The following is a 24,058-nucleotide window of genomic DNA, read 5'->3' as shown; positions in this document are numbered from 1 at the left end:
GGCTGGGAGGATAAACCAACCAATCAAAAAATAAACAAAATATATTAAAAAATCATGAGTTCACCCTGATATATCTAATTGTAATCCAACTTCCTAGCCTTTCCCCATTCCATATTTGTATTTCACTTCTCCAGTGAGAAACTTGGCCTCCAGCATCACCAGTATATTTTCTCATTTCTTCAGTGGTATAGTCCCTAGAAAGTAATTTCAGAATTGCTACACACACAGTCCTTGTAGGAAGAATTCTAAGAAGGCACCCAAGATTCCCTGCCCCTCCCCTTGGATGTGGATGTGACCAATGACTATGATGAGATACTTCTGTGATGAGGTTATATTGTCTGGCACAGTTGTCTTTAAGAAAGGAAAATTATCTTCAGTGCATCCTGCCTAATCAGATGAGCCCTTAAAAGGGATTGGGCTCTTCCTGGCAAAAAAGGATTTTAAAATTCGAGGGATTTGACTCAAGGGTGATTCTCTGTTCAAGGCTTTGAAGATGCAAGCAGAACCTGAGTGATGAAGTTGGGTGCATAGCTATAGCCAAGGAGATTTCCAAGCAAAATGTTGAAAGTACTGCCTGGTTTCCTTTTGCTACTTATAATAAAATATGAGAGAAAAAAGGTAAACTGAGAGAAGTCTTGTTAAAAAGGAATGAGTACTAGATGATTTAGTTAATTTTGAACCTATCCAGATGGCAAAGAATGTTAAAATGAAGAAATTGCTTCTGAAAGTGTGGCATAGAGGAAAAAGCCCAGGGTGTGGCTATATAACCTTTTGCTAAAACCTCAGAAAGATCAAAAGGTCAGAATATTCAGTCACACTAAAGACTCTTTCAAGAAATGAAGCATGTGCCTCACAGATTTTCTCAAACAAACCGGGTGACCTCTAGGAAGCTTAAGGAGGTTATTTCTTAGCCATTTCAGCAAGGGCTATGGTTAAAGAAGGGATTTCTTTTTCCCCTGTTCTTTTTTTTTTTTTTTTAATTTTTATTGGAGTATAGTTGACTTACAATGTGTTAGTTCCAGGTGTACAGCAAAGTGAATCAGTTGCACATATACATATATCCGCTCTTTTTTAGATTATTTTCCCATATAGGCCATTACAGAGTATTGAGTAGAGTTCCCTGTGTTATATAGTAGGTCCTTATTAGTTATCTATTTTATATATGGTAGTGTGTATATGTCAAGAAGAGATTGTTTTTGCAAAGATTTTGGGGCATGGCTTTGCCTAATTCAGATTCAACAAGAGAAAGGTTTTCATTTGCTGGCTTTGAAGGTGAAGGAATCCATGTGGCAAGGACACAGCCTCTAGATGCTGAGAGCAGCCCCTAGCTGACAGATACAATGAAATAGGCATCTTAGTCCTGCACCCACAGGAAGTTGGATTCTGCCAGCAACCTGAATGAACTTGGAAACAAATGCTTCCCCAGAGCCTCCAGAAGGAAGCCCTACCGACATCGTGATTTTAGCCTATGAGACCCTGAGCAGAAAATTCAGACTTCTGGATTGTGACTGGACTTCTAACCCCCCAAACTGTTAGCTAATAAATTGGAGTTGTTTTAAACCCCTAAGTTGGTGGTAATTTGTTACACAGCAATAGAAAACTAACACGGTTCTGCAAATACCAAACATACTAAGTAATTATGAAAGTCCCTGAGGAGATGGTAGTGATAGAGATCAGACATAAGAGCAGGAATTAGCTTTGAGTGGGAGGAGGGAATTTATTTACACTGGGAATGGAGGGATAAGGATGGGCTCATGTGCAGGTACGTTTATAGGTGGTGAGCCTTAGATAGGCAGTTGAAGGTATCACCATGTAGTCACAGGGTCATTTCCTAGTTTTGTGTTAGGAGGTGTTGGGATGAGGCCTTATGCAGGACAGTGAAGGCTTAGAATAGCTATTGATGGCGTGAGAGGAAAATTGCTGGAAGAATTGTGGGAGCATTAATGACCACCAAATCTAAATTTGTAGGTAGTCATTTGGCATATTTGTATGATATCCCTGAGTCTATTCATGAGCCCGAGGTGTTTGAATGTAGTACAATGATGATGAGGAGGGGGTTATTCCATAACAAAAGTTGTGCATTATAAGTACAGCAAAAGGACACTCAGGTTTACACTGAGTGATTGGTTGAAATTTAGGATGTTGAAAAGAAAGTTCTTGATTTCAGAAAAGGAACCATCTGTGGACAGAGTTAGCCATAGTTGGGGCTGCTGAAATATCTTAGAAGAGGTCATTGGAGTTGAGTAGATCAAAGAAGAATAAATCTATCTCTTTGATATCTTCAAATGGATTTTAAAATTGCTCAGTAATTAGAAAGATTTGGACTTCAGAGTCCTTGATTCCTAGAAGTAAATTACTAAGAGTGTGATGGATTACAACAGGGGTCAGCAGGATATAGCCTGTGATCCAAATCCAGCCTGCAACCTGTGTTTTGTAAATAAAAGTTTTACTGAAACACAGCCATGCCCATTCATTTACTATTGTCCATGACTGCTTTTGTACTTACAGTGGTAGAATTTGGGTAGTTGCCTCAATGACCATGTGGCCCAGAAAGCCTAAAATAGTTACTATGTAGTCCATTAGAGAAGAAGTTTGCCACCTCCCAAAATCAAGCTATGAACGTTTTCTCCAGCAAAATATACCGACAGAAAATCTTGCTGGCAACTTCAGAAAGTTTGGTGATTCCTGAAAGCCCATGAATAGACTTTGGTTAAGAAGAACTTTTGGATTGAAGCTCAAGGTATATTCCCTGATGCATTTCATCTCTTCATAGGAGTTGCTTCTGTTAGTTAGCTCACCATATGCCAAAGACATGGGTACTTTCATTTTTGTGGGTCACAGAGCCTCACTTCATTCAGTGAGTACAAATGGTGCTGTGGCGAGGCAGCTGTTTTACAGCGTTTGTCATGAGGCTGCCACGGGGGTATGGAAGGACAAGTACTGATCAGCACACCTCTGTGTGTGTATGCGTGCGCGCGTGTGTTAGAGGAAACCAATAGTCGTCATGGTTTGATAATGTCCTCTCTGTATGCAAAGTTTAGCATATTATGAGAAACAAATGGATGTTTCATTCTTTCTACTAGGCTCTTTCCAGTTAAGGCTGTTAAATAAATGAGGGAAACAAGTTTTTTTTTTCCAGGGGCGCCTGCCTATGTTTAGATAAAGGAGAAAGAGAGAAAACCTAGTTTATTTGATGAAAAAGTGTTTTAGTCACCGACTCTTCTTTAATAGGTGTCACTTTAAAAAATTTTCCACTAATGTTAGCCTTGGTACTGAATCTGTTTAGTTCCATTTAAGAATCCTTAGTTGAACTTCATTTTTTGTTATGACTAATTTTCGTCACTGTTTTAACACAAGGGTACTTAACATTCCCATTGCCTTTGTCATACTCTTGTCTTTACAAACAAGAAACATTCATAGTCTTTTAGATTTCTTCAGTTTAACTTACTATTTGTGTTCATATTCTGTGTATTCAACAACTAAGGTGACCACATTTTATCATAGTGTTCTATGTAATAAGGATCATCTTCTTTTGGTCCTCTTAGAACTATCCTTTATATTTCAAGATGCTGTTTCAACTCTAGTCAACAAATATCAGTAGAAGACCTGTTTTCTGGAGCCTGCCTTCAAGACCTGTATGGGCTGGGTCAGTTTTGGGGTTGTTGTTATGTCAAAGCATAGGAAGTGGGATTCTAAGAACTGGACTGAGCAGCACCCATTGTGCTGAGAATGGGTGAATCCCTGAGTCTGGGAGTGGGAGAGGAAGATGGTAAACTAGGAACTGACTGGGAGGTAAGCAGGCTCCACATTAGATTAAGAGGCCAGGCGGAGATGTCAGTGGAGGTGGAGCTGAGCTAAGCAGAGTGGGAGAATGAAGGTGTGGAGTAGTGTGCAAGATTGAGGAAGCCAAGGCAGTTTAGGATCTAAGTCCTTGAAGGTAGGGCATATCTTGGGATTATTGGGGTGTTCTTTCTGTTGCAAGTCATGAGCTGTTTTCCCAGAGGCAGATATTTAATGGGGTGAAACTAGATCAGGTACCTATTTACTGCTTGGTATTAGAAATTCTTTTTTTTTTCTTAAATAAGCAAAGACTGGCCAATTTCTATTTTGGAAAGAGCTTAATGGGATCCCTGACAGTCCTATGATTTTACTCTAGGAGCCAGTTTAATTACTATCTTTTAGTACCTTAGGTGCACAGAATTGAGGGGAACCTAACTCACTTATCTGTTCATGGCACCCACCCATCATGCCATTCATATCTGGTGGTCAGTTCTCATGATACTGTAACTCTCAGCAGTGTCTGACACAGTTGATTATTCTCTCCTTGAAACGTCTTCTTTACTGTCCCCTTTCCCTCTCACTGCACATCTGTTCCATTGGCAAAACATGTTTTACCTACAAAGCTTTATGAATAAAGCTGCTATTAACATTGACATGTAGATAATTTTGAAATTGGAAAGTGTGAATCCTTCAACTTTGTTCCTTCTTTTCATGATTATTTTTAAAAATTAATTAATTTATTTTTGGCTGCATTTGGTCTTCATTGCTGCGTGCAGGCTTTCTCTAGTTGCGGCAAGTGGGGGGCTACTCTTCATTGCGGTGCACGGGCTTCTCACTGCAGAGGCTTCTCTGGTTGCAGAGCACGGGCTCTAGGCACGCGAGCTTCAGTAGTTGTGGCACATGGGCTCAGTAGTTGTGGCTCGCGGGCTCTAGAGCACAGGCTCAGTAGTTGTGGCACATGGGCTTAGTTGCTTTGTGGCATGTGGGATCTTCCCGGAGCAGGGCTTGAACCCGTGTCCCCTGCGTTGGTAGGCGGATTCTTAACCACTGCACCACCAGGAAGGTCCTCATGATTATTCTTAAAGTAATATTTTTTGAAATAATAAAATAATAAGAATAAAAAATAATAAATATTCTTGAAATAATAAAATGATTCTTGAAATTTTTTGTTATTCTTTTATTTTCCATGTGAATTAGTTCTCTTAGTTTTCTTTCATCTTAGAATGTCTTTATTTCACCTTCACTCCTGAAGTACATTTTCTGTACATTTAACTTGACAGTATTTTTCTCTCATTACTTTAAAAGTATTGTTCCACTGTCTTCTGGCTTTCATTAGTTTGTTTTTTGTTTTCAGTTCATTTTGTTTGGCATTCACTGAGGTTCTTGGACCTGTAAGTTTACATTTTTCACCACTTTGGGGAAATTTTTAGCCATTATTTCTTCAAAAATTTTTTGCACCTATCTCTTCTTTCTGAATCTTATATAACATGAATACTAAATCTTTTGATATTGTCTAATATTGCCTCTGCTCATTTTTTCCCTATTCCTTTTTCTTCCTATGGTTTAGATTGAATTATTTCTATTGACCTGTCTTCAAGTTCACTGACTCTGTCTGACGTATCCATTCTACTATTGGGCCCCTCCAGTGAATTTTTAATTTCCATTATTTTTCAGTACAACCATTTTAAAAAATTAGTCTGTTTTTCTTTGCTGAGCATGTCTATCTTTGTATTTGTTTCAAAAGTGTTTGCTTTCCCTTTTTGTATCATGATTGTAAACACTGATTTAAAGTAATTTTCTGAGAATTCTAACATTTGGGTCATCTTGTGGTTGGCATCTTTTGTCTTATTTCTTGAGAGCTGGTTAGATTTTCCTGGTTCTTTGTATGTTAAATTTTGGATTGTATCCTTGACACTTTGAATACTGTGTTATGAGATTCTGACTCCTGTCTAAAACTTCTGGAGAATGCTAGAGGGTTTTTTGCTTATGTGAATATGTGGTTTCTTTTAAGCTGACAGTCAGTCTGATTAGTTTTAGACTGTATGTCCTGACCTGACTTCTGTGAGCTGTTTTTACTTCCAGTATTGGTTTAATTTCCAAAGCCTTTATGCCTTTGTATGCTATTCTGGTTTGTCTCATGTGTGTGTTACCCAGGAGTCTGTGTGGAACCTTGACGGTAGTCTGCACCATCTTGAGATCTCAGTGCTTTTCTTCAGTTGATTCTGACAGGTTTTACATATATGTACCTCAGGAGTGAGCTCAGGACCTTTTGTACAGATTTAGATGCTATTTTTCTCTAGCTTTCTTATTCCTTAAGCCCATAATTTTCCCTTTACCCTCTGTTTTCAGAAGTTTTCTGTTCTGGTGTTCTTGCTGGAAAACCAGAGACTTACTCTTTTTGTGCTATGTAGCAGTTCCTATAACTGGGTATGCCTCTGGGCAAAGCTGGAATGGGATGGGGAAATCAAGTTTTACCTACCCCTCAGCGCTGCTTCTATGAGTTGGTGGGAAAAGAGAGTGCTGCTAGTCTGTGTTGGCATTATCCCAATGGAAAGCATAGAGTATCAGAAGGTTTCTGTCCTACAAATGCTACTGTATGGTTGGAAGGCTTAGTCTTACTTTGTTGCTAATGTTGGCCTAGTAGAGGGCATGGAACATCAAAAGTGTTCTACCCCATTGAGGTTGCTGTCCTTGCTGCTTTTGGGTCAGGGGAGGAGACGCCTTGCCTCTTTGGTGCTGGCCTTTCCCTGGTGTAAGGTCAGGAGAGCCAACAGATCTCCTCCCCGAAGGGCTTCTCCTGTCACCAGGGAGAGGGCAGTTACTGTTTTGTTGCTGGCAGTCATCTGCTGTGATCACCTCACAGGGCCACTGCAGCTGGTTGGGAGGATGAGAAGGGCCACCTCAGAGCCACTGCTTGCCTGGTGTGAAAAGGAGGCAGTCAGTAGTTCTTTGGCCTGTAAAGGCTACTTCCATGTCTGGTACCAGCACTGAGGGGAGACCGGCAGCTTTGTTCCTTGTGCTTGCCTGGCATAGGGTAGGTCAGGTCACAAGAGCTTTGTCTCCCAGGTCCTTCACTACTCTCCCTACCCACCACCCCTACCCTCTGGAGATTGCAGCCTTTTCTCGGAACCCCGTCTATCTGCTCTTGCTCTCAGTTGTCAATGTGGGCTGCCCCAGAGCCTATGCTGGGAAGTGAGAAGACAGAAAACATCCCCCCAGGAAACTCATCACCTCACTGCTCCTTGGGACCTGGGTTCTGTATCCTTTTTGCTTGATCTTATCTACTATTCAGTGTCTTCTGGCAGTAACTTCTAAAATTTTGTTCAGAACTTATTGTAATCAGATGGAGTGATAGGATGGAATGTGTATATTCCATCTGGAGTGAAACTGGAACCTCCTGCAAAATATATTTTAATTCACTGCAGTTGCCTGATAAAAATTATGAGCGAGGATTTCAGTACCTGTTCTTGCAGCAGAAGCTTACTCTACTTGATTTATGTGTAATGAGAATGCTGGAAGGGGTGAATGACACTTGATGTGAAATGCAGGAACAATGCCCCCAAACCATGCTACAAACCTGGTTTGCTGATAAAATCGTGAGGGCCACTGCCAGACATTGAATGTCACAGCTTGTACTACTGCTACTGAAGAGCAGGGAACTAACTCTGTCTTGCAGGAGATGCAGTACTGCTGTCCTGAAGGAGAGTCCTCAGGTCTGAATGTTGTGTCTCCCCCAAGTTCATATGTTGAAATCCTAACCCCAACGTGATGTTACTAGGAGGTGGTGCCTTTAGGTGGTGATTAGGTCATGAAGGCAGGACTCTCACGAATGGGTTTAGTGCCCTTATGAAAGTGGACAGAGAAACTTCTCTTTCCCCTTCACCATGTGAGGTTATAGCAGAAAGACCGCATCTGTGAATTAGGAAGTTCGGACACTAAAACTGCCTTGACCTTGAACTTCCCAGGCTCCAGCACTATGAGAAATAAATGTTTGATGTTTATAAGCCACTCAGTTTATGGTATTTTTGTTGTAGCAGCCTGAATGGACTGAGATAGAAAGAGGGTATCCTCATTGTCTTTGAGCCACAGCTCAAAATGAATGTTGTGGCTGGAGCTCAATTGCATTTCCTGTGTCGTATCTGTAAGGGAGGCTGGCAAAGTTGGCATCTGACTTTTTGCTTCTCTATGAGTGGTAGCCTCTGTCTTCTACGAAGAGTCATTTTTGGGGCGAATTCCCTGAACACAGAATGAGGTTCATGTTCTCCATGGCCAGAAAGAATGACACGTATTTATACAGTCACCCCATTCACACAGTTGTTCAGATCACAGGCATTGGCTTCATCTGTTATTATAGCCCAGATCCAATTCTTTAGGGAATCCTATTGTCTCTGTCTTTAAAATGTATCCCAAATCTTCTCACTTCTGAACACTTTCTTGCTGTTCCCTAGTCCAGGCCACTGTCAATTTTCACATGAACCACATCAATATCTTCCCAGTTGACCCTCTTAATTCCTATTTTGTTTTTGCAGCAGACTTTTCTTCACAGAGCAGCCAGAATATATTTTTTAAAGTATTTATTTTCATGTAATTTCAAATTTACAGAAAAGTTGTAAAATCAGTACACAGCTTCTTTATACCCCTTTTTCAGATTTACCAATTGCTAACATTTCACCCCATTGCTTTATCTCCCCCTCATCTCTTCCTCGCTTCCTCCCTCGACTAATATACACTCTCCCTCCTTTCCTCCCACCTCACTTATATACCCCCCCAGACACTCACGCTCATATGTATACGCACATACATAAAAATTATGTATGTGTGTTTAATTTCCCCCAGCTTTTGAAAACAAGTTGCAAACATCATGCTCCTTTGCTCTTAAATTCTTTAGTGTGGTGTTCCTAATAACATTACATTTTTTTATATAACCATGAATTTAATGTTGATAAAATACTATTTAATCCATAGTCAGTAGTTTCATCAGTTATCTTAATGATCTTGTCCCTAATTATTTTCTCACCAGTTCAATCATCATGCCTTTTTGTCTCCTTTAATTCGGAATAGTTCCTCTGCTCCCCTGCCCCTTTTTCACTTTGATATTTTTGAAGACTGTAAGCCAGTTGTTTTGTAAAATGTAGAATTTGATTTTGCCTGTTTTTTTTTTCATAATTAGAGTCAGGTATGCATTTCTAGAAAGATTGACCCACAAATGATATTGTACCCTCACTTCCTCATATCAGAAAGTACATGATGTCAGTTGCATCCCAGTATTGATGATGTAAACTTGGATCACTTGTTAAGATGGAGCCTACCAGATTTCTTCTTCACTATAAAGTTACCATTATCTCTTTGTCATTATTAAGCCATTTGCAGGGAGATTCTGAGACCATGCAATTACCCTGTGTGTTACCAGACTTTCCTCCATTAGTTTTAGCATCCATTGATGGTTCTTGTCTGAATCAGGTATTATTGTCATGATTGCAAACTGATGATTTTTCTAACTCTATAATTTATCTTGTATTTATTAGTATTCTGTAAGGAAGAGCTTTCTCTTATTTACTTCTTTATTATATTAATATGCATTCAAGGGTTCTTATTTTAGTCAATGGTTTATAATCCATTACCTTATTTATTTTGATGCCCTAATTGTCCCAGGTTTAGCTGGTGGAAGCCTCTCCAACCTGCATTTTATCGTTTTTAGCATATCCCCGTCATTTTTGCAACACTTTCTTATTATTTTAACATAACCAAAAATTCTATGTTCATCTTGTACTTTTCCTACCTCAGCTCCCAAAACAATCATTTCTCCAAGGAGCCCTGGTTCCTATAGTGGAGAACGGTATTTAGAAACCAGGATGTCTGTGCTATGTTTGCTGAGGTGTCATTGTTTCTAGACATTTGCAGCATATAAAGCTAGAGAATAATTTACAAATGTACATTTACCCTTAAATTTACATCTACCTATTAAAAACCATGAGTTCATATTGATATCCCCAGTTTCAAACACCACAAAGTTCGTTCTAGTCTTCCCCTTTTCCACTTGAGTAACTCCCTTCTCCAACAGTGAGAAACTTGACTCCCATTATCTTCAACATATTTCCTCAAATATTGTTTAAATCTTCATTGTATTGAAAGCAGTTTCCGAATTGTTAACGCATACCATTGCAAAAAACGATGCAGACATATTAACTGGAATGCAGTATTTATTTACCGTTCTTTTGGTCTTTAGACTGGGAGTATATATTAGTAGTTTCCTAGGACTACTGTAACAGATGACCACACTCTTGGTAGCTTAAAACAACGGAAATTTTTTCTTCCACAATTTTGGAGGCCAGAAGTCTGAAATCAAGGTACTGGCATGGCCACGCTCCCCGTAACGGCTCTGGAGGAATTGTTCCTCGCCTCTTCTAGCCTTTGGTGACTCTAGGCATCCTTGTGGCTGCGAAACTCCAGTCTCTGCTTCCATCTTCACAGAGCCTTTCCTCTTTGTGTCTTCTCCTCTTCTGTCTCTTATAAGGATACTTGAGGATACTTGTTATCAAATTTAGGGCTGACCCAGATAATTCAGAGTGACCTTATCTTGAGATGCTTAATTATATCTGAAAATATTCTTTTTCCAAATAAGGACCATTCACAGGTTCCAGTGATTAGGACGTGGACATATCTTTTGGGGGGGGGCACCGTTCAACCCACTACCGGGTGTATAGTTACTTGGGTTATTATCTGCTGTTTATTTTTTCAGTGTATTTGTTATTCATTTGAAATACAGTAGGGTTCATTTGTTTCAGTTTATATTGTTTTAGGTTTTTTCGCATCCTTATTTGTTTATTTATGAATATGTAAAACATTAACACAGGGTCAAGAATCAAATAAGAAGTTAATAGATATAGCACTACGAATTACGGTGACTATTATCCAGGAAATGGACAGGTACTCTGGTAGAGAAGAACGGAATGGGCCATCTTCACTTAGATAGAGGGCCAGGCAGTACTCATTTGAATAAGTAGCATGTAAGCTGAGATTGAAAGAGTGAGAAGAAGCCAGTCACCTAAAAGTGGAAAAAGGGCTTTCCAGCAGATGGAAAAGCATGTGTAAAGGCCCTGATGTGGGGAAAGAGTCACATGTATGGGAGGAAATGAAAGAAGACCAGGGAGGTGTGTGCATTCTGGGCAAGAAGGAGCACAAAGTTAGGGAGGTTGTAAAGAAAGCAGGGGCTGGAAGATGTAAGCTTTTGTACACTGTGGAAAGACGTTGGAAAGCCAGTGGGGGATAAAAAGTAGTGGCGTTTTTAGAAGTATATTTTTAAAGGACGATATTGATTGCTTTTTTGGGGGGGGGTTACCTTAAACTTTATTCTTTTTATTTTTGTATTTTATTTTATTTTTTTTATACAGCAGGTTCTTATTAGTTATCTATTTTATACATATTAGTGTATATATGTCAATCCCAATCTCCCAGTTCATCCCCGCCCGCCCCCACCCCCCACGTTCCCCCCTTGGTGCCCCTATGTTTGTCCTCTAAATTTCTGTCTCTATTTTATTGATTGCTTTGTGGAGCACATTACACAAGAGTAAAAGTAGAGAGACTAGTCACAGGCCTGTCACAGTACATAATAACTGATGTAGAGACACGAGATAATGTTGGTTCATATAAGAGCTGTAGTAGTGAAAAAGGAGAAAAGTGGATAGATTTGAGATGTGTTTTGGGTTGAACTGACAGGACTAGCTTGTGGATTGAATCTGGATGGGTAGAGAGAAGAGAGTTTAGGGGTTACTGGAGTCTTTAAGGATTACTTCCACGTTTGTAGCTTTAGCAACTAGGAAAGAAGTTTATTGCAAATAAAATGGGCAGTAAGAATCAAGATTTCCCTATTGGGCCTATTATGTTTGAAATGCTTATGACATGCAAATGGAAATGTCAATCAAGTTGATAGTTGAATATACAAGTCTTGAGCTCGGGAGAGGAAAGTGGAATCTCAAACTTCCTATCTAGTCCCTCCAGGCAGTACTTCAGTCCATTCTTTCCTACTGCAGGAAGAGATTCCAGATCTCTGGTCCCTATTTGTACCTTTTTAACATGAACAGAATGTCAGGAGTTGGCCAGATACTATTTGAGGCATTGTGAGCAGCTGGGACTAGAGATGGGTCTCCAGGCCCATGTGTGGGTACTCCAGTTCCAATTCAGTCTTTCCAGAGAGCTACAGTTATTTTACTTCTAAGTCATTTAAATATGCACATTTTATTACTTTTAGTTTAGCTTTATTCTGGACCCTTTCAGAATAAGTGGCCTTGTCATTATGATACTAAAAAATATTAGGTTCTTTTCTGCCCCATCTGAACCTGACTTAGAGTATGAGACCATTATAACTTACTTTGCTACCTAGGAGGGAATTGTGCGTGTGTGTATGTGTGTGTTTATGTTTGAAATATATACTCTGTGATTGATTTGGTATGTATGTCAGTTTTTATACCAACATCACAGTGTTTTAATTGCAGCGTTTGTGCGGAGCCAGAGGAATCAGGCACCCTGACTTCAGGCTATACTACAAAGCTACAGTAATCAAGACAGTATGCTACTGGCACAAAAACACAAATATAGATCAGTGAAACAGGATGGAAAGCCCAGAGATAAACCCACACACATACGGTCACTTAATCTTTGACGAAGGAGGCAAGAATATACAAAGGAGAAAATTCAGCCTCTTCAATAAGTGGTGCTGGGAAAACTGGACAGCTACATGTAAAAGAATGAAATTAGAACACTTCCTAACACCATACACAAAAATAAACTCAAAATGGATTAAAAACCTAAATGTAAGGCCAGACACTATCAAACACTTAGAGGTAAACATAGGCAGAACACTCTATGACATAAATCACAGCAAGATCGTTTTTGACCCGCCTCCTAGAGTAATGGAAACAAAAACAAAAATAAACAAATGTGACCTAATGAAACTTAAAAGCTTTTGCACAGCAAAGGAAACCATAAACAAGACGAAAAGACAACCCTTCGAATGGGAGAAAGTATTTGCAAATGAAGCAACTGACAAAGGATTAATCTCCAAAATATACAAGCAGCTTATGCAGCTCAATATCAAAAACATCCAAACAACCCAATCCAAAAATGGGTGGAAGACAGCAATTCCACTACTGGGCATACACCCTGTTAAAGCCATAACTCAAAAAGAGTCATGTACCACAATGTTCATTGCAGCTCTATTTACAATAGCCAGGACATGGAAGCAACCTAAGTGTCCATCAACAGATGAATGGATAAAGAAGATGTGGCACATATATACAATGGAATATTACTCAGCCATAAAAAGAAACGAAATTGAGTTATTTGTAGTGAGGTGGGTGGACCTAGAGTCTGTCATACAGAGTGAAGTAAGTCAGAAAGAGAAAAACAAATACCGTATGCTAACACATATATATGGAATCTAAAAAAAAAAAATAATATTTCTGAAGAAGTTACGGGCAGGACGGGAATAAAGACACAGACCTACTAGAGAATGGACTTGAGGACACGGGGAGGGGGAAGGGTAAGCTGGCATGAAGTGATAGAGTGGCATGGACATATATACACTACTAAATGTAAAATAGATAGCTAGTGGGAAGTAGCCGCATAGCACAGGGAGATCAGCTCGGTGCTTTGTGACCACCTAGAGGGGTGGGATAGGGAGGCTGGGAGGGAGGGGGACTAAGAGGGAGGAGATATGGGAACATATGTATATGTATAACTGATTCACTTTGTTATAAAGCAGAAACTAACACACCATTGTAAAGCAATTGTACTCCAATAAAGATGTTAAAAAATAAAAAAAAAAAGGGCGGAAGACCTAAATAGACATTTCTCCAAAGAAGACATACAGACTGCCAACAAACACATGAAAGGATGCTCAACATCACTGATCAGTAGAGAAATGCAAATCAAAACTACAATGAGGTATTACCTCACACTGGTCAGAATGGCCATCATCAAAAAATCTACAAACAATAAATGCTGGAGAGGGTGTGGAGAAAAGGGAACCCTCTTGCACTGTTGGTGGGAATGTAAATTGGTACAGCCACTATGGAGAACAGTATGGAGGTTCCTTAAAAAACCAAAAATAGAACTACCATATGACCCAGCAATCCCACTACTGGGCATATACCCTGAGAAAACCATATTTCAAAAAGATACATGCCACAATGTTCATTGAAGCACTATTTACCATAGCCAGGATATGGAAGCAACCTAAATGTCCATCGACAGATGAATGAATAAAGAAGAGGTGGCACATGTATACAGTGGAATATTACTCAGCCATAAAAAGGAACTAAATTGAGTTATTTGTAGTGAGGTGGATGGACCTAGAGACTGTCACACAGTGAAGTAAGTCAGAAAGAGAAAAACAAATACCGTATGCTAATGCACATATATGGAATCTAAAAAAACTGGTCCTGATGAACCTACTGGCAGCGCAGGAATAAAGATACAGATGTAGAGAACAGACTTGAGGAAACGGTGGGGGAAGGGGAAGCTGGGATGAAGTGAGAGAGTGGCATGGACATATATACACTACCAAATGTAAAATAGATGGCTAGTGGGAAGCAGCCGCATAGCACAGAGAGATCAGCTGGGTGCTTTGTGACCACCTAGAGGGGTGGGATAGGGAGGCTCAAGAGGGAGGGGATATGGGGATATATGTATACATACAGCTGAGTCACTTTGTTGTACAGCAGAAACTAACACAACATTGTAAAGCAATTATACTCCAATAAATATAAAAATAAATAAATAAAATAATTGCAGTGTTTTTGTATTATGCTGCATCCTGAGTAGGGCTAATCTTCCTGAATCATTTTAAAGATGTTTCTATTTTCTCACATATTTATTCTTACAGATGTATTGTAGAATTAAGATTGTTGACACATTTTAAAGAATGGATTTTTTTTTTCCCCATCCTCTTGCTTTTGCCTTGGTTAGTTGTAAGTACTTTCTATTCTCCTTAATTCTTTTCCACTGATTTTTTTCCCCCATTGTCTTATTGTGGTTTTTCTTTTTACTTCGTTCCTGAAGAGAGGTTGTCATTTCCCCCACTTTTTCTTTTCAAGCACCTGTTATATGTAAGCACTGTACTAATTCCTGGGCAGGAGGGGTTACATGGTGAATTAAAATTAAAATAAACAAAGTGAAATAAACAAAGCATATTATGAAATAAAACTGAAATAACATAATATCAGTTTGTAATTAAAATAGTGTGCCTTGGGGAGGACTAAAAAGTTTTACTTTTAAGCGTACTATGTCAGCTTTTGGTCAGTTTGTTTATTTTTACATTTTAAAAAGAATTTTTTCCTTTTTTTTTTTTTTTAAGGGTCATACAGCAATGCTTCATACTGGCTCATGGCATCCCAAAATAAAGGGAGAATTTATGACTTGCTCAAATGATGCGTGAGTATTGTTGATAATTCATCTAATACATTCATATATTTCAGTATTTTCTTTAACCTTTATATTGTAGCCATCTTGCCAGTAAAATAAGAGATAGAATACTAGTAATCCTGATGTTTATATAGTCTTATTCTCAACTTTACCTTGAATTTAGCTGGCTGTATAAGGTTTGCTTAAATAAATATGGAACCTATAGAAATGAGAGTTGGAAGAAATTCAAGTGGCGTTTATTAGGGAGCATAATGGATCAGATTGATGCTGTTAAGTGGACTCAAATGACTTTAAACTTTGTTACTTTTTATAGTAAAGGCCGATTTCCATCTGAATCTAATAGCTTATATGAATTTGTTTTTTAAATGGTTTTTTGGAAGTAACAACTGAAAAAATTGATTTAATGTTTATTCAGATTCTTTTTTCAAAACATTAATTAATTAATTTGGCTGTGTTGGGTCTTTGTTGTTGCATGCAGGTTTTCGCTAGTTGCGGCGAGCAGGGGCTACTCTTCATTGCAGTGTGAGGACTTCTCAATGCGGTGGCTTCTCTTGTTGCGGAGCACGGGCTCTAGGCGCATGGGCTTCAGTAGTTGTGGCGGGCAGGCTCAGTAGTTGTGGCTCGTGGGCTCTATAGAGTGCAGGCTCAGTAGTTGTAGTGCACAGGCTTCGTTGCTCTGTGGAATGTAGGATCTTCCCGGACCAGGGCTCGAACCTGTGTACCCTGCATTGGCAGGTGGATTCTTAACTACTGCCCACCAGGGAAGTCCCTATTCAGATTCTTTTGCATTATATTTGTTGGCTTAGGATTCAAGAGTATTACAGGGAATATTTGAGCAGCTTTTTCCTGAGTTGTTATATTGTATGATTCATTTTTAGTATTAAGAGTAGTTCACAAGAATAAGTTATTTGTAATATTACAGAGAAACTTACAATGAAAAATCTTATAAATGAAAATATACAGATGGTATTACTTAGGTGAAACACATTTTATTTATTTATTTTTAATAGATCTTTATTGGAGTATAATTGTTTCACAATACTGTGTTAGTTTCTGTTGCACAACAAAGCGGATCAGCCATACGCATACACATGTCCCCATATCCCTTCCCCCTTGACCCTCCCTCGCATCCTCCCTATCCCACCCCTCTAGGTCATTGCAGAGCACTGAACAGATCTCCCTGTGCTACGCTGCTGCTTCTCAACAGCCAGCTGTTTCACATTTGGTAGTGTATATATGTCGATGCTACTCTCACTTCACCCCAGCTTCGCCCCCCCATTCCATGTCATCAAGTCCATTCTCTATGTCTACCTCTTTATTCCTTACTTAACTCTTTATGACAGACTGTAAGTCCATCCACCTCACTACAAATAACTCAATTTCGTTTCCTTTTATGGCTGAGTAATATTCCATTGTATATATGTGCCACATCTTCTTTATCCATTCATCTGTCGATGGACACTTAGGTTGCTTCCATGTCCTGGCTATTGTAAATAGAGCTGCAGTGAACATTGTGGTACATTACTCTTTGAATTATGGTTTTCTCAGGGTATATGCCCAGTAGTGGGATTGCTGGGTCATATGGTAGTTCTATTTTTGGTTTTTTAAGGAACCTCCATACTGTTCTCCATAGTGGCTGTATCCATTTACATTCCCACCAACAGTGCAAGAGGGTTCCCTTTTCTCCACGCCCTCTCCAGCATTTATTGTTTGTAGATTTTTTTGAGGATGGCCATTCTGACTGGTGTGAGGTGATACCTCATTGTGGTTTTGACTTGCATTTCTCTAATGATTAGTGATGTTGAGCATCCTTTCATGTGTTTGTTGGAAACCTGTATGTATTCTTTGGCGAAATGTCTATTTAGGTCTTCTGCCCATTTTTGGATTGGGTTGTTTTTTTGATATTCAGCTGCATGAGTTGCTTGTATATTTCGGAGATTAATCCTTTGTCAGTTGCTTCATTTGCAAATACTTTCTCCCATTCTGAGGGTTGTCTTTTTGTCTTGTTTATGGTTTCATTTGCTGTGCAAAAGCTTTTAAGTTTCATTAGGTCGCATTTGTTTATTTTTGTTTTTATTTCCATTTCTCTAGGAGGTGGGTCAAAAGGATTTTGCTGTGATTTATGTCATAGAGTGTTCTGCCTATGTTTTCCTCTAAGAGTTTTATAGTGTCTGGCCTTACATTTAGGTGTTTAATCCATTTTGAAGTTCATTTTTGTGTGTGGTGTTAGGAAGCATTCTAATTTCATTTTTTTACATGTAGCTGTCCAGTTTGCCCAGCACCACTTATTGAAGAGGCTGTCTTTTCTCCATTGTATTCTCTTGCCTCCTTTATCAAAGATAAGGTGATCATATGTGTGTGGGTTTACCTCTGGGCTTTCTATCCTGTTGCATTGATCTATATTTCTGTTTTTGTGTCAGTACCATACTGTCCTGGTTACTGTAGCTTTGTAGTAAACTCTGAAGTCAGGGAGCCTGATTCCTGCAGCTCTGTTTTTCTTTCTCAAGATTGCTTTGACTATTCGGGATCTTTTGTGGTTCCATACAAATTGTGAAATTTTTTCTTCTGGTTCTGTTAAAAATGCCATTGGTTGTTTGATAGGGATTGCATTGAATCTGTACACTGCTTTGGGTAGTAGAGTCATTTTCACAGTTTTGATTCTTCCAATCCAAGAACATGGTATATCTCTCCATCTTTGTATCATTTTTAATTTCTTTCATCAGTGTCTTATAGTTTTCTTCATACAGGTCTTTTGTCTCCTTAGTTAGGTTTATTCCTAGGCATTTTATTCTTTTTGTTGCGGTGGTAAATGGGAGTGTTTTCTTAATTTCACTTTCAGATTTTTCATCATTAGTGTATAGGAATGCTACAGATTTCTGTGCATTAATTTTTTATCCTGCTACTTTACCAGATTCATTGATTAGCTCTAGTGGTTTTCTGGTAGCATCTTTAGGATTCTCTATGTATAGTATCATGTCATCTGCAAACAGCGACAGTTTTACTTCTTCTCTTCCGATTTGGTTTCCTTTTATTTCTTTTTCTTCTCTGATTGCTGTGGCTAAAACTTCCAAAACTATGTTGAATAATAGTGGTGAGAGTGGGCAAACTTGTCTTGTTCCTGATCCTAGTGGAAACAGTTTCTGTTTTTCACCATGGAGAACAATGTTGGCTGTGGGTTTGTCATATATGGACTTTATTATGTTGAAGTAAGTTCCCTCTATGCCTACTTTCTGGAGAATTTTTATCATAAATGGGTGTTGCATTTTGTCGAATGCTTTTTCTGCATCTGTGAGATTACTGTATGGCTTTTATCCTTCAATTTGTTAATATGGTATATCACATTGATTGATTTGCCTATATTGAAGAATCCTTGCCTTCCTAGGATAAACCCCACTTGATCATGGTGTATGATCCTTTTAATGTGCTGTTGGATTCTGTTTGCTGGTATTTTGTTGAGGATTTTTGCATCTGTGTTCATCAGTGATATTGGCCTGTAGTTTTCTTTTTTTGTGACATCTTTGTCTGGTTTGGGTATCAGGGTGATGGTGGCCTCGTTGAATGAGTTTGGGAGTGTTCCTCCCTCTGCTATAGTTTGGAAGAGTTTGAGAAGGCTAGGTGTTAGCTCTTCTGTAAGTGTTTGATAGAATTTGCCTGGGAAGCCATTTGGTCCTGGGCTTTTGTTTGTTGGAAGATTTTTAATCACAGTTTTAATTTCAGTGCTTGTGATTGGTCAGTTTATATTTTCTATTTCTTCGTGGTTCAGTCTCAGAAGGTTGTGCTTTTCTAAGAATTTGTCCACTTCTTCCAGGTTGTGCATTTTATTGGCATATAGTTGCTTGTAGTAATTTCTCAGGATCCTTTGTATTTCTGCAGTGTCAGTTGTTACTTCTCCTTTTTTTATTTCTAATTCTGTTGATTTGAGTCTTCTCCCTTTTTTTCTTGATGTGTCTGGCTAATGGTTTTTCAATTTTGTTTATCTTCTCAAAGTACCAAGTTTCAGTTTTACTGATCTTTGCTATTGTTTCCTTCATTTCTTTTTCATTTATTTCTGGTCTGATCTTTATGATTTCTTTCCTTCTGCTGACTATTGGTTTTTTTTTTTTATTGTTGTTCTTCTCTCTCTAATTGCTTTAGGTGTAAGGTTAGGTTGTTTATTTGAGATGTTTCTTGTTTCTTGAGATAGGATTGTATTGCTATAACTTTCCCTCTTAGAACTGCATCCCATAGGTTTTGGGTCATCGTGTTTTCGTTGTTATTTGTTTCTAGGTATCTTTTGATTTCCTCTTTGATTTCTTCTGTGATCTCTTGGTTATTTAGTAGCATATTGTTTAATCTCCGTGTGTGTATTTTTTACAGTTTTTTTCCTTTAATTGGTATCTAGTCTCATAGCATTGTGGTCGGAAAAGTTACTTGATACCATTTTAGTTTCCTTAAATGTACCCAGGCTTGATTTGTGACCCAAGATATGATCTATCCTGGGGAACATTGGTACCGTTTGTGTCAGAGAATGCTTTGCCTGTCTGTGTTCTATTCTAGGAGTTTTATCATGTCTTGCTTATGTTTAAGTCTTTAAGCCATTTTGAGTTTATTTTTGTGTATGGTGTAAGGGAATGTTCTAACTTTATTGATTTACATGAGGCTGTCCAGCTTTCTCAATACCACTTGCTCAAGAGACTGTGTTTTCTTCATTGTATATTCTTGCCTTCTTTGTCGAAGATTAGTTGACCGTAGGTGTGTAGAGTTATTTCTGGGCTCTCTAATCTGTTCCATTGATCTGTATGTCTGTTTTTGTGCCAATATCATGATGTAGCTTTATAGTATTGTCTGAAGTCTGGGAGGGTTATGCCTCCAGGTTTGTTCTTTTTCCTCAGTATAGCTTTGTATTCCTGCTGTTTTAAGCCGTTAAATTTTAAAAATGTTTTGTTATGCACCAGTTGTTAACTGACACAGATGATATTATTGCTTCATGTTATGTGGAATCATGGTTATATAGAAGAATGTGTTTGTTCTTAGAAGATACCAGCTAGTGAATTTAGGTGTGAAGTATCCTCAGATATGCAACTTACTTTTAAATGGTATAACAAAAATAAAAAGTGCATTTGTGTATATTTTTGTGCGTGTGTGTATGAATATATGTATGGAAAGAGAGAGACTGAGAATATAGATGTGACAAAATGAATGTTAGTGTATATGGTGTTTATTGGAAAAGGTATATGGGTGTTTATTGTCCTATTGTTTTAACTTTTTTGTAGCTTTGAACCTTTTCCAAATAAAAACTTGGGAGGATCTTCTTAATATTAGCTTATGTGGAAGTCATCCATTCCACCCCCAATCTAAAAGTTGAATATAAGATGCATAAAAAGGGTAGTGGGGATTATAGTTTGTTGTGCTCCACTTAAGTTTTTTCTTGGACATTTTTTCAGTGTATTTTAATTTTCTGCATATCAGTGCTGATTAAACTGTGAGAACCTAGTGATTAGGGATTGTAGCAGGATTTCCTAAGCTTGTTCCTAGTAATGCTAGGACCTGTAGGATGTCCATGGAGAAAGGGTTCCTTTGTCTTTCCCTTGGAGAGTTATAGTGCCAAGGACTAGAGATCCTGAGAAATATATTAACGAAAGAAAACAGCATTTTCTGGGCTTCCCTGGTGGCGTAATGGTTAAGAATCTGCCTGCCAATGCAAGAGACACGGGTTTGGCCCACGAAGATCCCACATGCTGTGGAGCAGCTAAGCCTGTGGACCACAACTACTGAGCCTGAGCTCTAGAGCCCACAAGCCACAACTACTAAAGCCTGCTTGCCTAGAGCCTGTGCTCTGCAACAAGAGAAGCCACCGCAATGAGCAACCCGCGCACCACAAGGAAGAGTAGCCCCCGCTCACCACAACTAGCAAAAGCCCACACGCAACAAATGAAGACCCCACACAGCCAAAAATAAATAAGTAAATTTAGTAAAAAAAAAAAAAAAAGAACTGAAAAAGCTGTAAAATTGGCCTACACATGTGAAGACTTTCTGAGGCATGTTATACCATGGTGTAGTAATGTATAAATTATGAAAATGTTCAATTATATTCAAAGCACCTAGAAATAAAAGGAAGCTAATATATTTTTTAAGTTTCTCCCAAAAATATTTAAATAGAAAAAAAACCCTTTGGGCTATAGAAAAGTTTAATTTTCTGAGATCCATTTATGTAAATCATCATTCCTTGGAGAATTTTATAATTATATTTACATATGTTATTGATTATTAAAGTCAAGTCAAATATGCCTAGCAGCCTTCCAGCAAAAGCCTGTAAAACTCAGTGGTAAATTGGCTGCTCAAGGTCATGATGAGTGGTGGAGCACCCAAGTTCCTCTTGGTCTGGAAAGTGCATGCTCTTTCTATTATGCCATGCCAGAATTCGCCAAGAATTTTAATTGGTATTGTGCATCTTTATAAGCTGCAGCAAAATAAAAAAAGATTTATAATTTACTGAATCCCACCATGAAAAGCATTTACTGGTGGCAACCTTCATTTCCCAAAGTATATTCCTGGGAGCACTAGGCACAGAGTATAAATGATGTTGTTGGCTGTAGGAGAGAGAGGGAGTTGTATCACTATGGCTGGAAAATGCTGTTTTCTTTTTTTAAAATATATAAATTTATTTATTTTTGGCTGTGTTGGCTCTTCGTTGCTGCGCGCGGGCTTTCTCTAGTTGCGGTGAGCAGGGGCTACTCTTTGTTGCAGTATGCAGGCTTCTCATTGTCGTGGCTTCTCTTGTGGCGGAGCACGGGCTCTAGGCGCACAGGCTTCAGTAGTTGTGGCACATGGGCTTTGTTGTTCCGCAGCATGTGGGATCTTCCTGGACCAGTGCTCGAATCCGTGTCCCCTTCATTGGCAGGCAGATTCTTAACCACTGCGCCACCAGGGAAGTCCCAAGTTTTACTTTTTAAATAACATTAATTTTTGCCATCTCTGGCAGCTAGGAGACTTTTTCTTGCTTACTTTCTGATTCTGGGCAGAGTTTTATACTGTCCATGCTGCCACATAAGTAATGGTTCTTTTTGGGTGATCCCATTATAGAAACAGAAAGTGTCTCTTTTCAGATTTTAACTAAAGTTATTGTGGTGATCATTTTGCAGTAGGTACAGATATTGAATCATTGTGTTGTACAGTTGAAACTAATATAATGTTATATGTCAGTTATACCTCAATTAAAAAAGAAAATATACTGTTTAGATCTTGTTTTTACACTATCTGACATTGCTTTTATCTAACTTATTTCTTTGATCCTTTTATCTAATTCTAATTATTCTAATTATACCAGCATTTGTAAAATTAATAGCTTTTATTTTATTTTCACTGTGTGGGTAATTAAAAATATGTCTATGTATTTTAAAGCATTTGTTATAGAAATTTTACATGAAACAATAACTTCTTTGAACGATTAATGGGATTTAGGGTTTAGCTGTCAGTGGAACCTAAATGCCAAAAATGTTCCTATTCGTACTTTCTGATTGTGGTGAAATATGCTTATAATAAAAGACATAATTTACTCAGACACTTTTTAAAGCTCTTTTTCTTCATGAGTTCTGAGAGTAATGAGAATCTATTCTGAAATTACTGCTGTAATTGAGATGTGCACATTTTGGTGTTAGTTTGATTTAGCTTCTGTTGACAAGCTTTTTCTGTAGGCTTGAATGGAAAAAATGTAGATCTTTTAATTTTATCATAAATTCATTTGGTTCATATAAATTCATTCCTTTCAAAATAGTTTCCTTTTACTCAGCTCTATTTTATTTCTATTTATATTGAGAAAACACACAGTAGGTAAAAAGTGTGTAAGATTTTAAAATAATAATAATAGCTCACTGCAGAGCTAGCTACCAGGACAAATTCTTTGAAAGGTTAGGTTTAGAACTTAAAATTAGGGTTTATGATTGTGGTTGGGCTCTAAATATCACCATTCACCATTTTATGTGGATTAATTTGTTACACAGACTGTGGTTGGATTTTTGTTGTTTGTAATCAATTGTATTTTAAACGGAAGATGTCAGTGTTCTCAATTCCTATCATGAAACATAATACAATGAAACACAAAATCCTGGAAACTATCTTAATTGGAAAATGAAATTAACAGTTATTGAGAACCATGCAGTATTTGGAGCTCTAGAACTAGTTTTCTCTTAGGAATTGGTAAGAGCATAAAATAGGGCATTAGTTAATCAGTTATTTTGAAGTGACTTGAAAACAACTCACCAAAAACAGTCTAGATATTTATTAAGTATATTTTGATCTTGTGGTGATTGAAAGTAATTGGATGCTGGTCTGAAGAAGTCAGCACTAGACGCAGAGGAGAAGTTTCACACATAATTTTACAGATGAATTATATATTACTCTGTTAACTGGTGACATGGTTTGGCTCACTAAAAAACCCGATAATGTAATTTTTCAAAAAACTATAGCACAGTTTTTTAGTGTTACTAATGAAAGAGATGCAGAACTAAAAAACCTTTTATATTCTTCTTTTTAAAGCTCAGATATAATGTCATTTTTATTTTGTAACTCAAAATAAACTAATAAAATATTACTGGGGGAGTTAAACTTACTCAACAGTCAAGAGTTATTTATAATTAAGCATTTTAACGTTATATACATTTTAATTTTTAAGCTCCTGTTATGCTTGAATAGCCTTTGTTTGATTTATAGTTGTCCTAGCACTTTCAACTTACTTAGATAATATTTTTTGTCATATGTTTACAGTATAAAACTTCACCTTATGTCTCTAGGAATTATATAAAAATTTAATGTCACATTATCCTTGATTTAAGTTTTATGTACTTTTTATACAAAATGTTGCTCATGTGCACTGTATTGC

The 24,058-nt window shown here is 38.0% G+C and overlaps 1 protein-coding gene across 1 annotated transcript in view; it reads left to right on the top strand.

The window, feature by feature from the left end:
- Positions 1-24,058, top strand: part of WDR70 (WD repeat domain 70) — a 304,294-nt gene that overhangs the window by 101,586 nt on the left and 178,650 nt on the right. Inside the window, exon 9 of the mRNA XM_082835820.1 lies at positions 15,134-15,210. Coding sequence (XP_082691946.1) covers positions 15,134-15,210 — 77 coding nt within the window. The remainder of the gene's footprint in view (positions 1-15,133; positions 15,211-24,058) is intronic.

The sequence above is a fragment of the Leucopleurus acutus genome (assembly GCF_964270905.1).
Source record: "Leucopleurus acutus genome assembly, chromosome: 3".
Classification (NCBI taxonomy): domain Eukaryota; kingdom Metazoa; phylum Chordata; class Mammalia; order Artiodactyla; family Delphinidae; genus Leucopleurus; species Leucopleurus acutus.
This window is presented reverse-complemented; position numbering and strand designations above follow the sequence as displayed.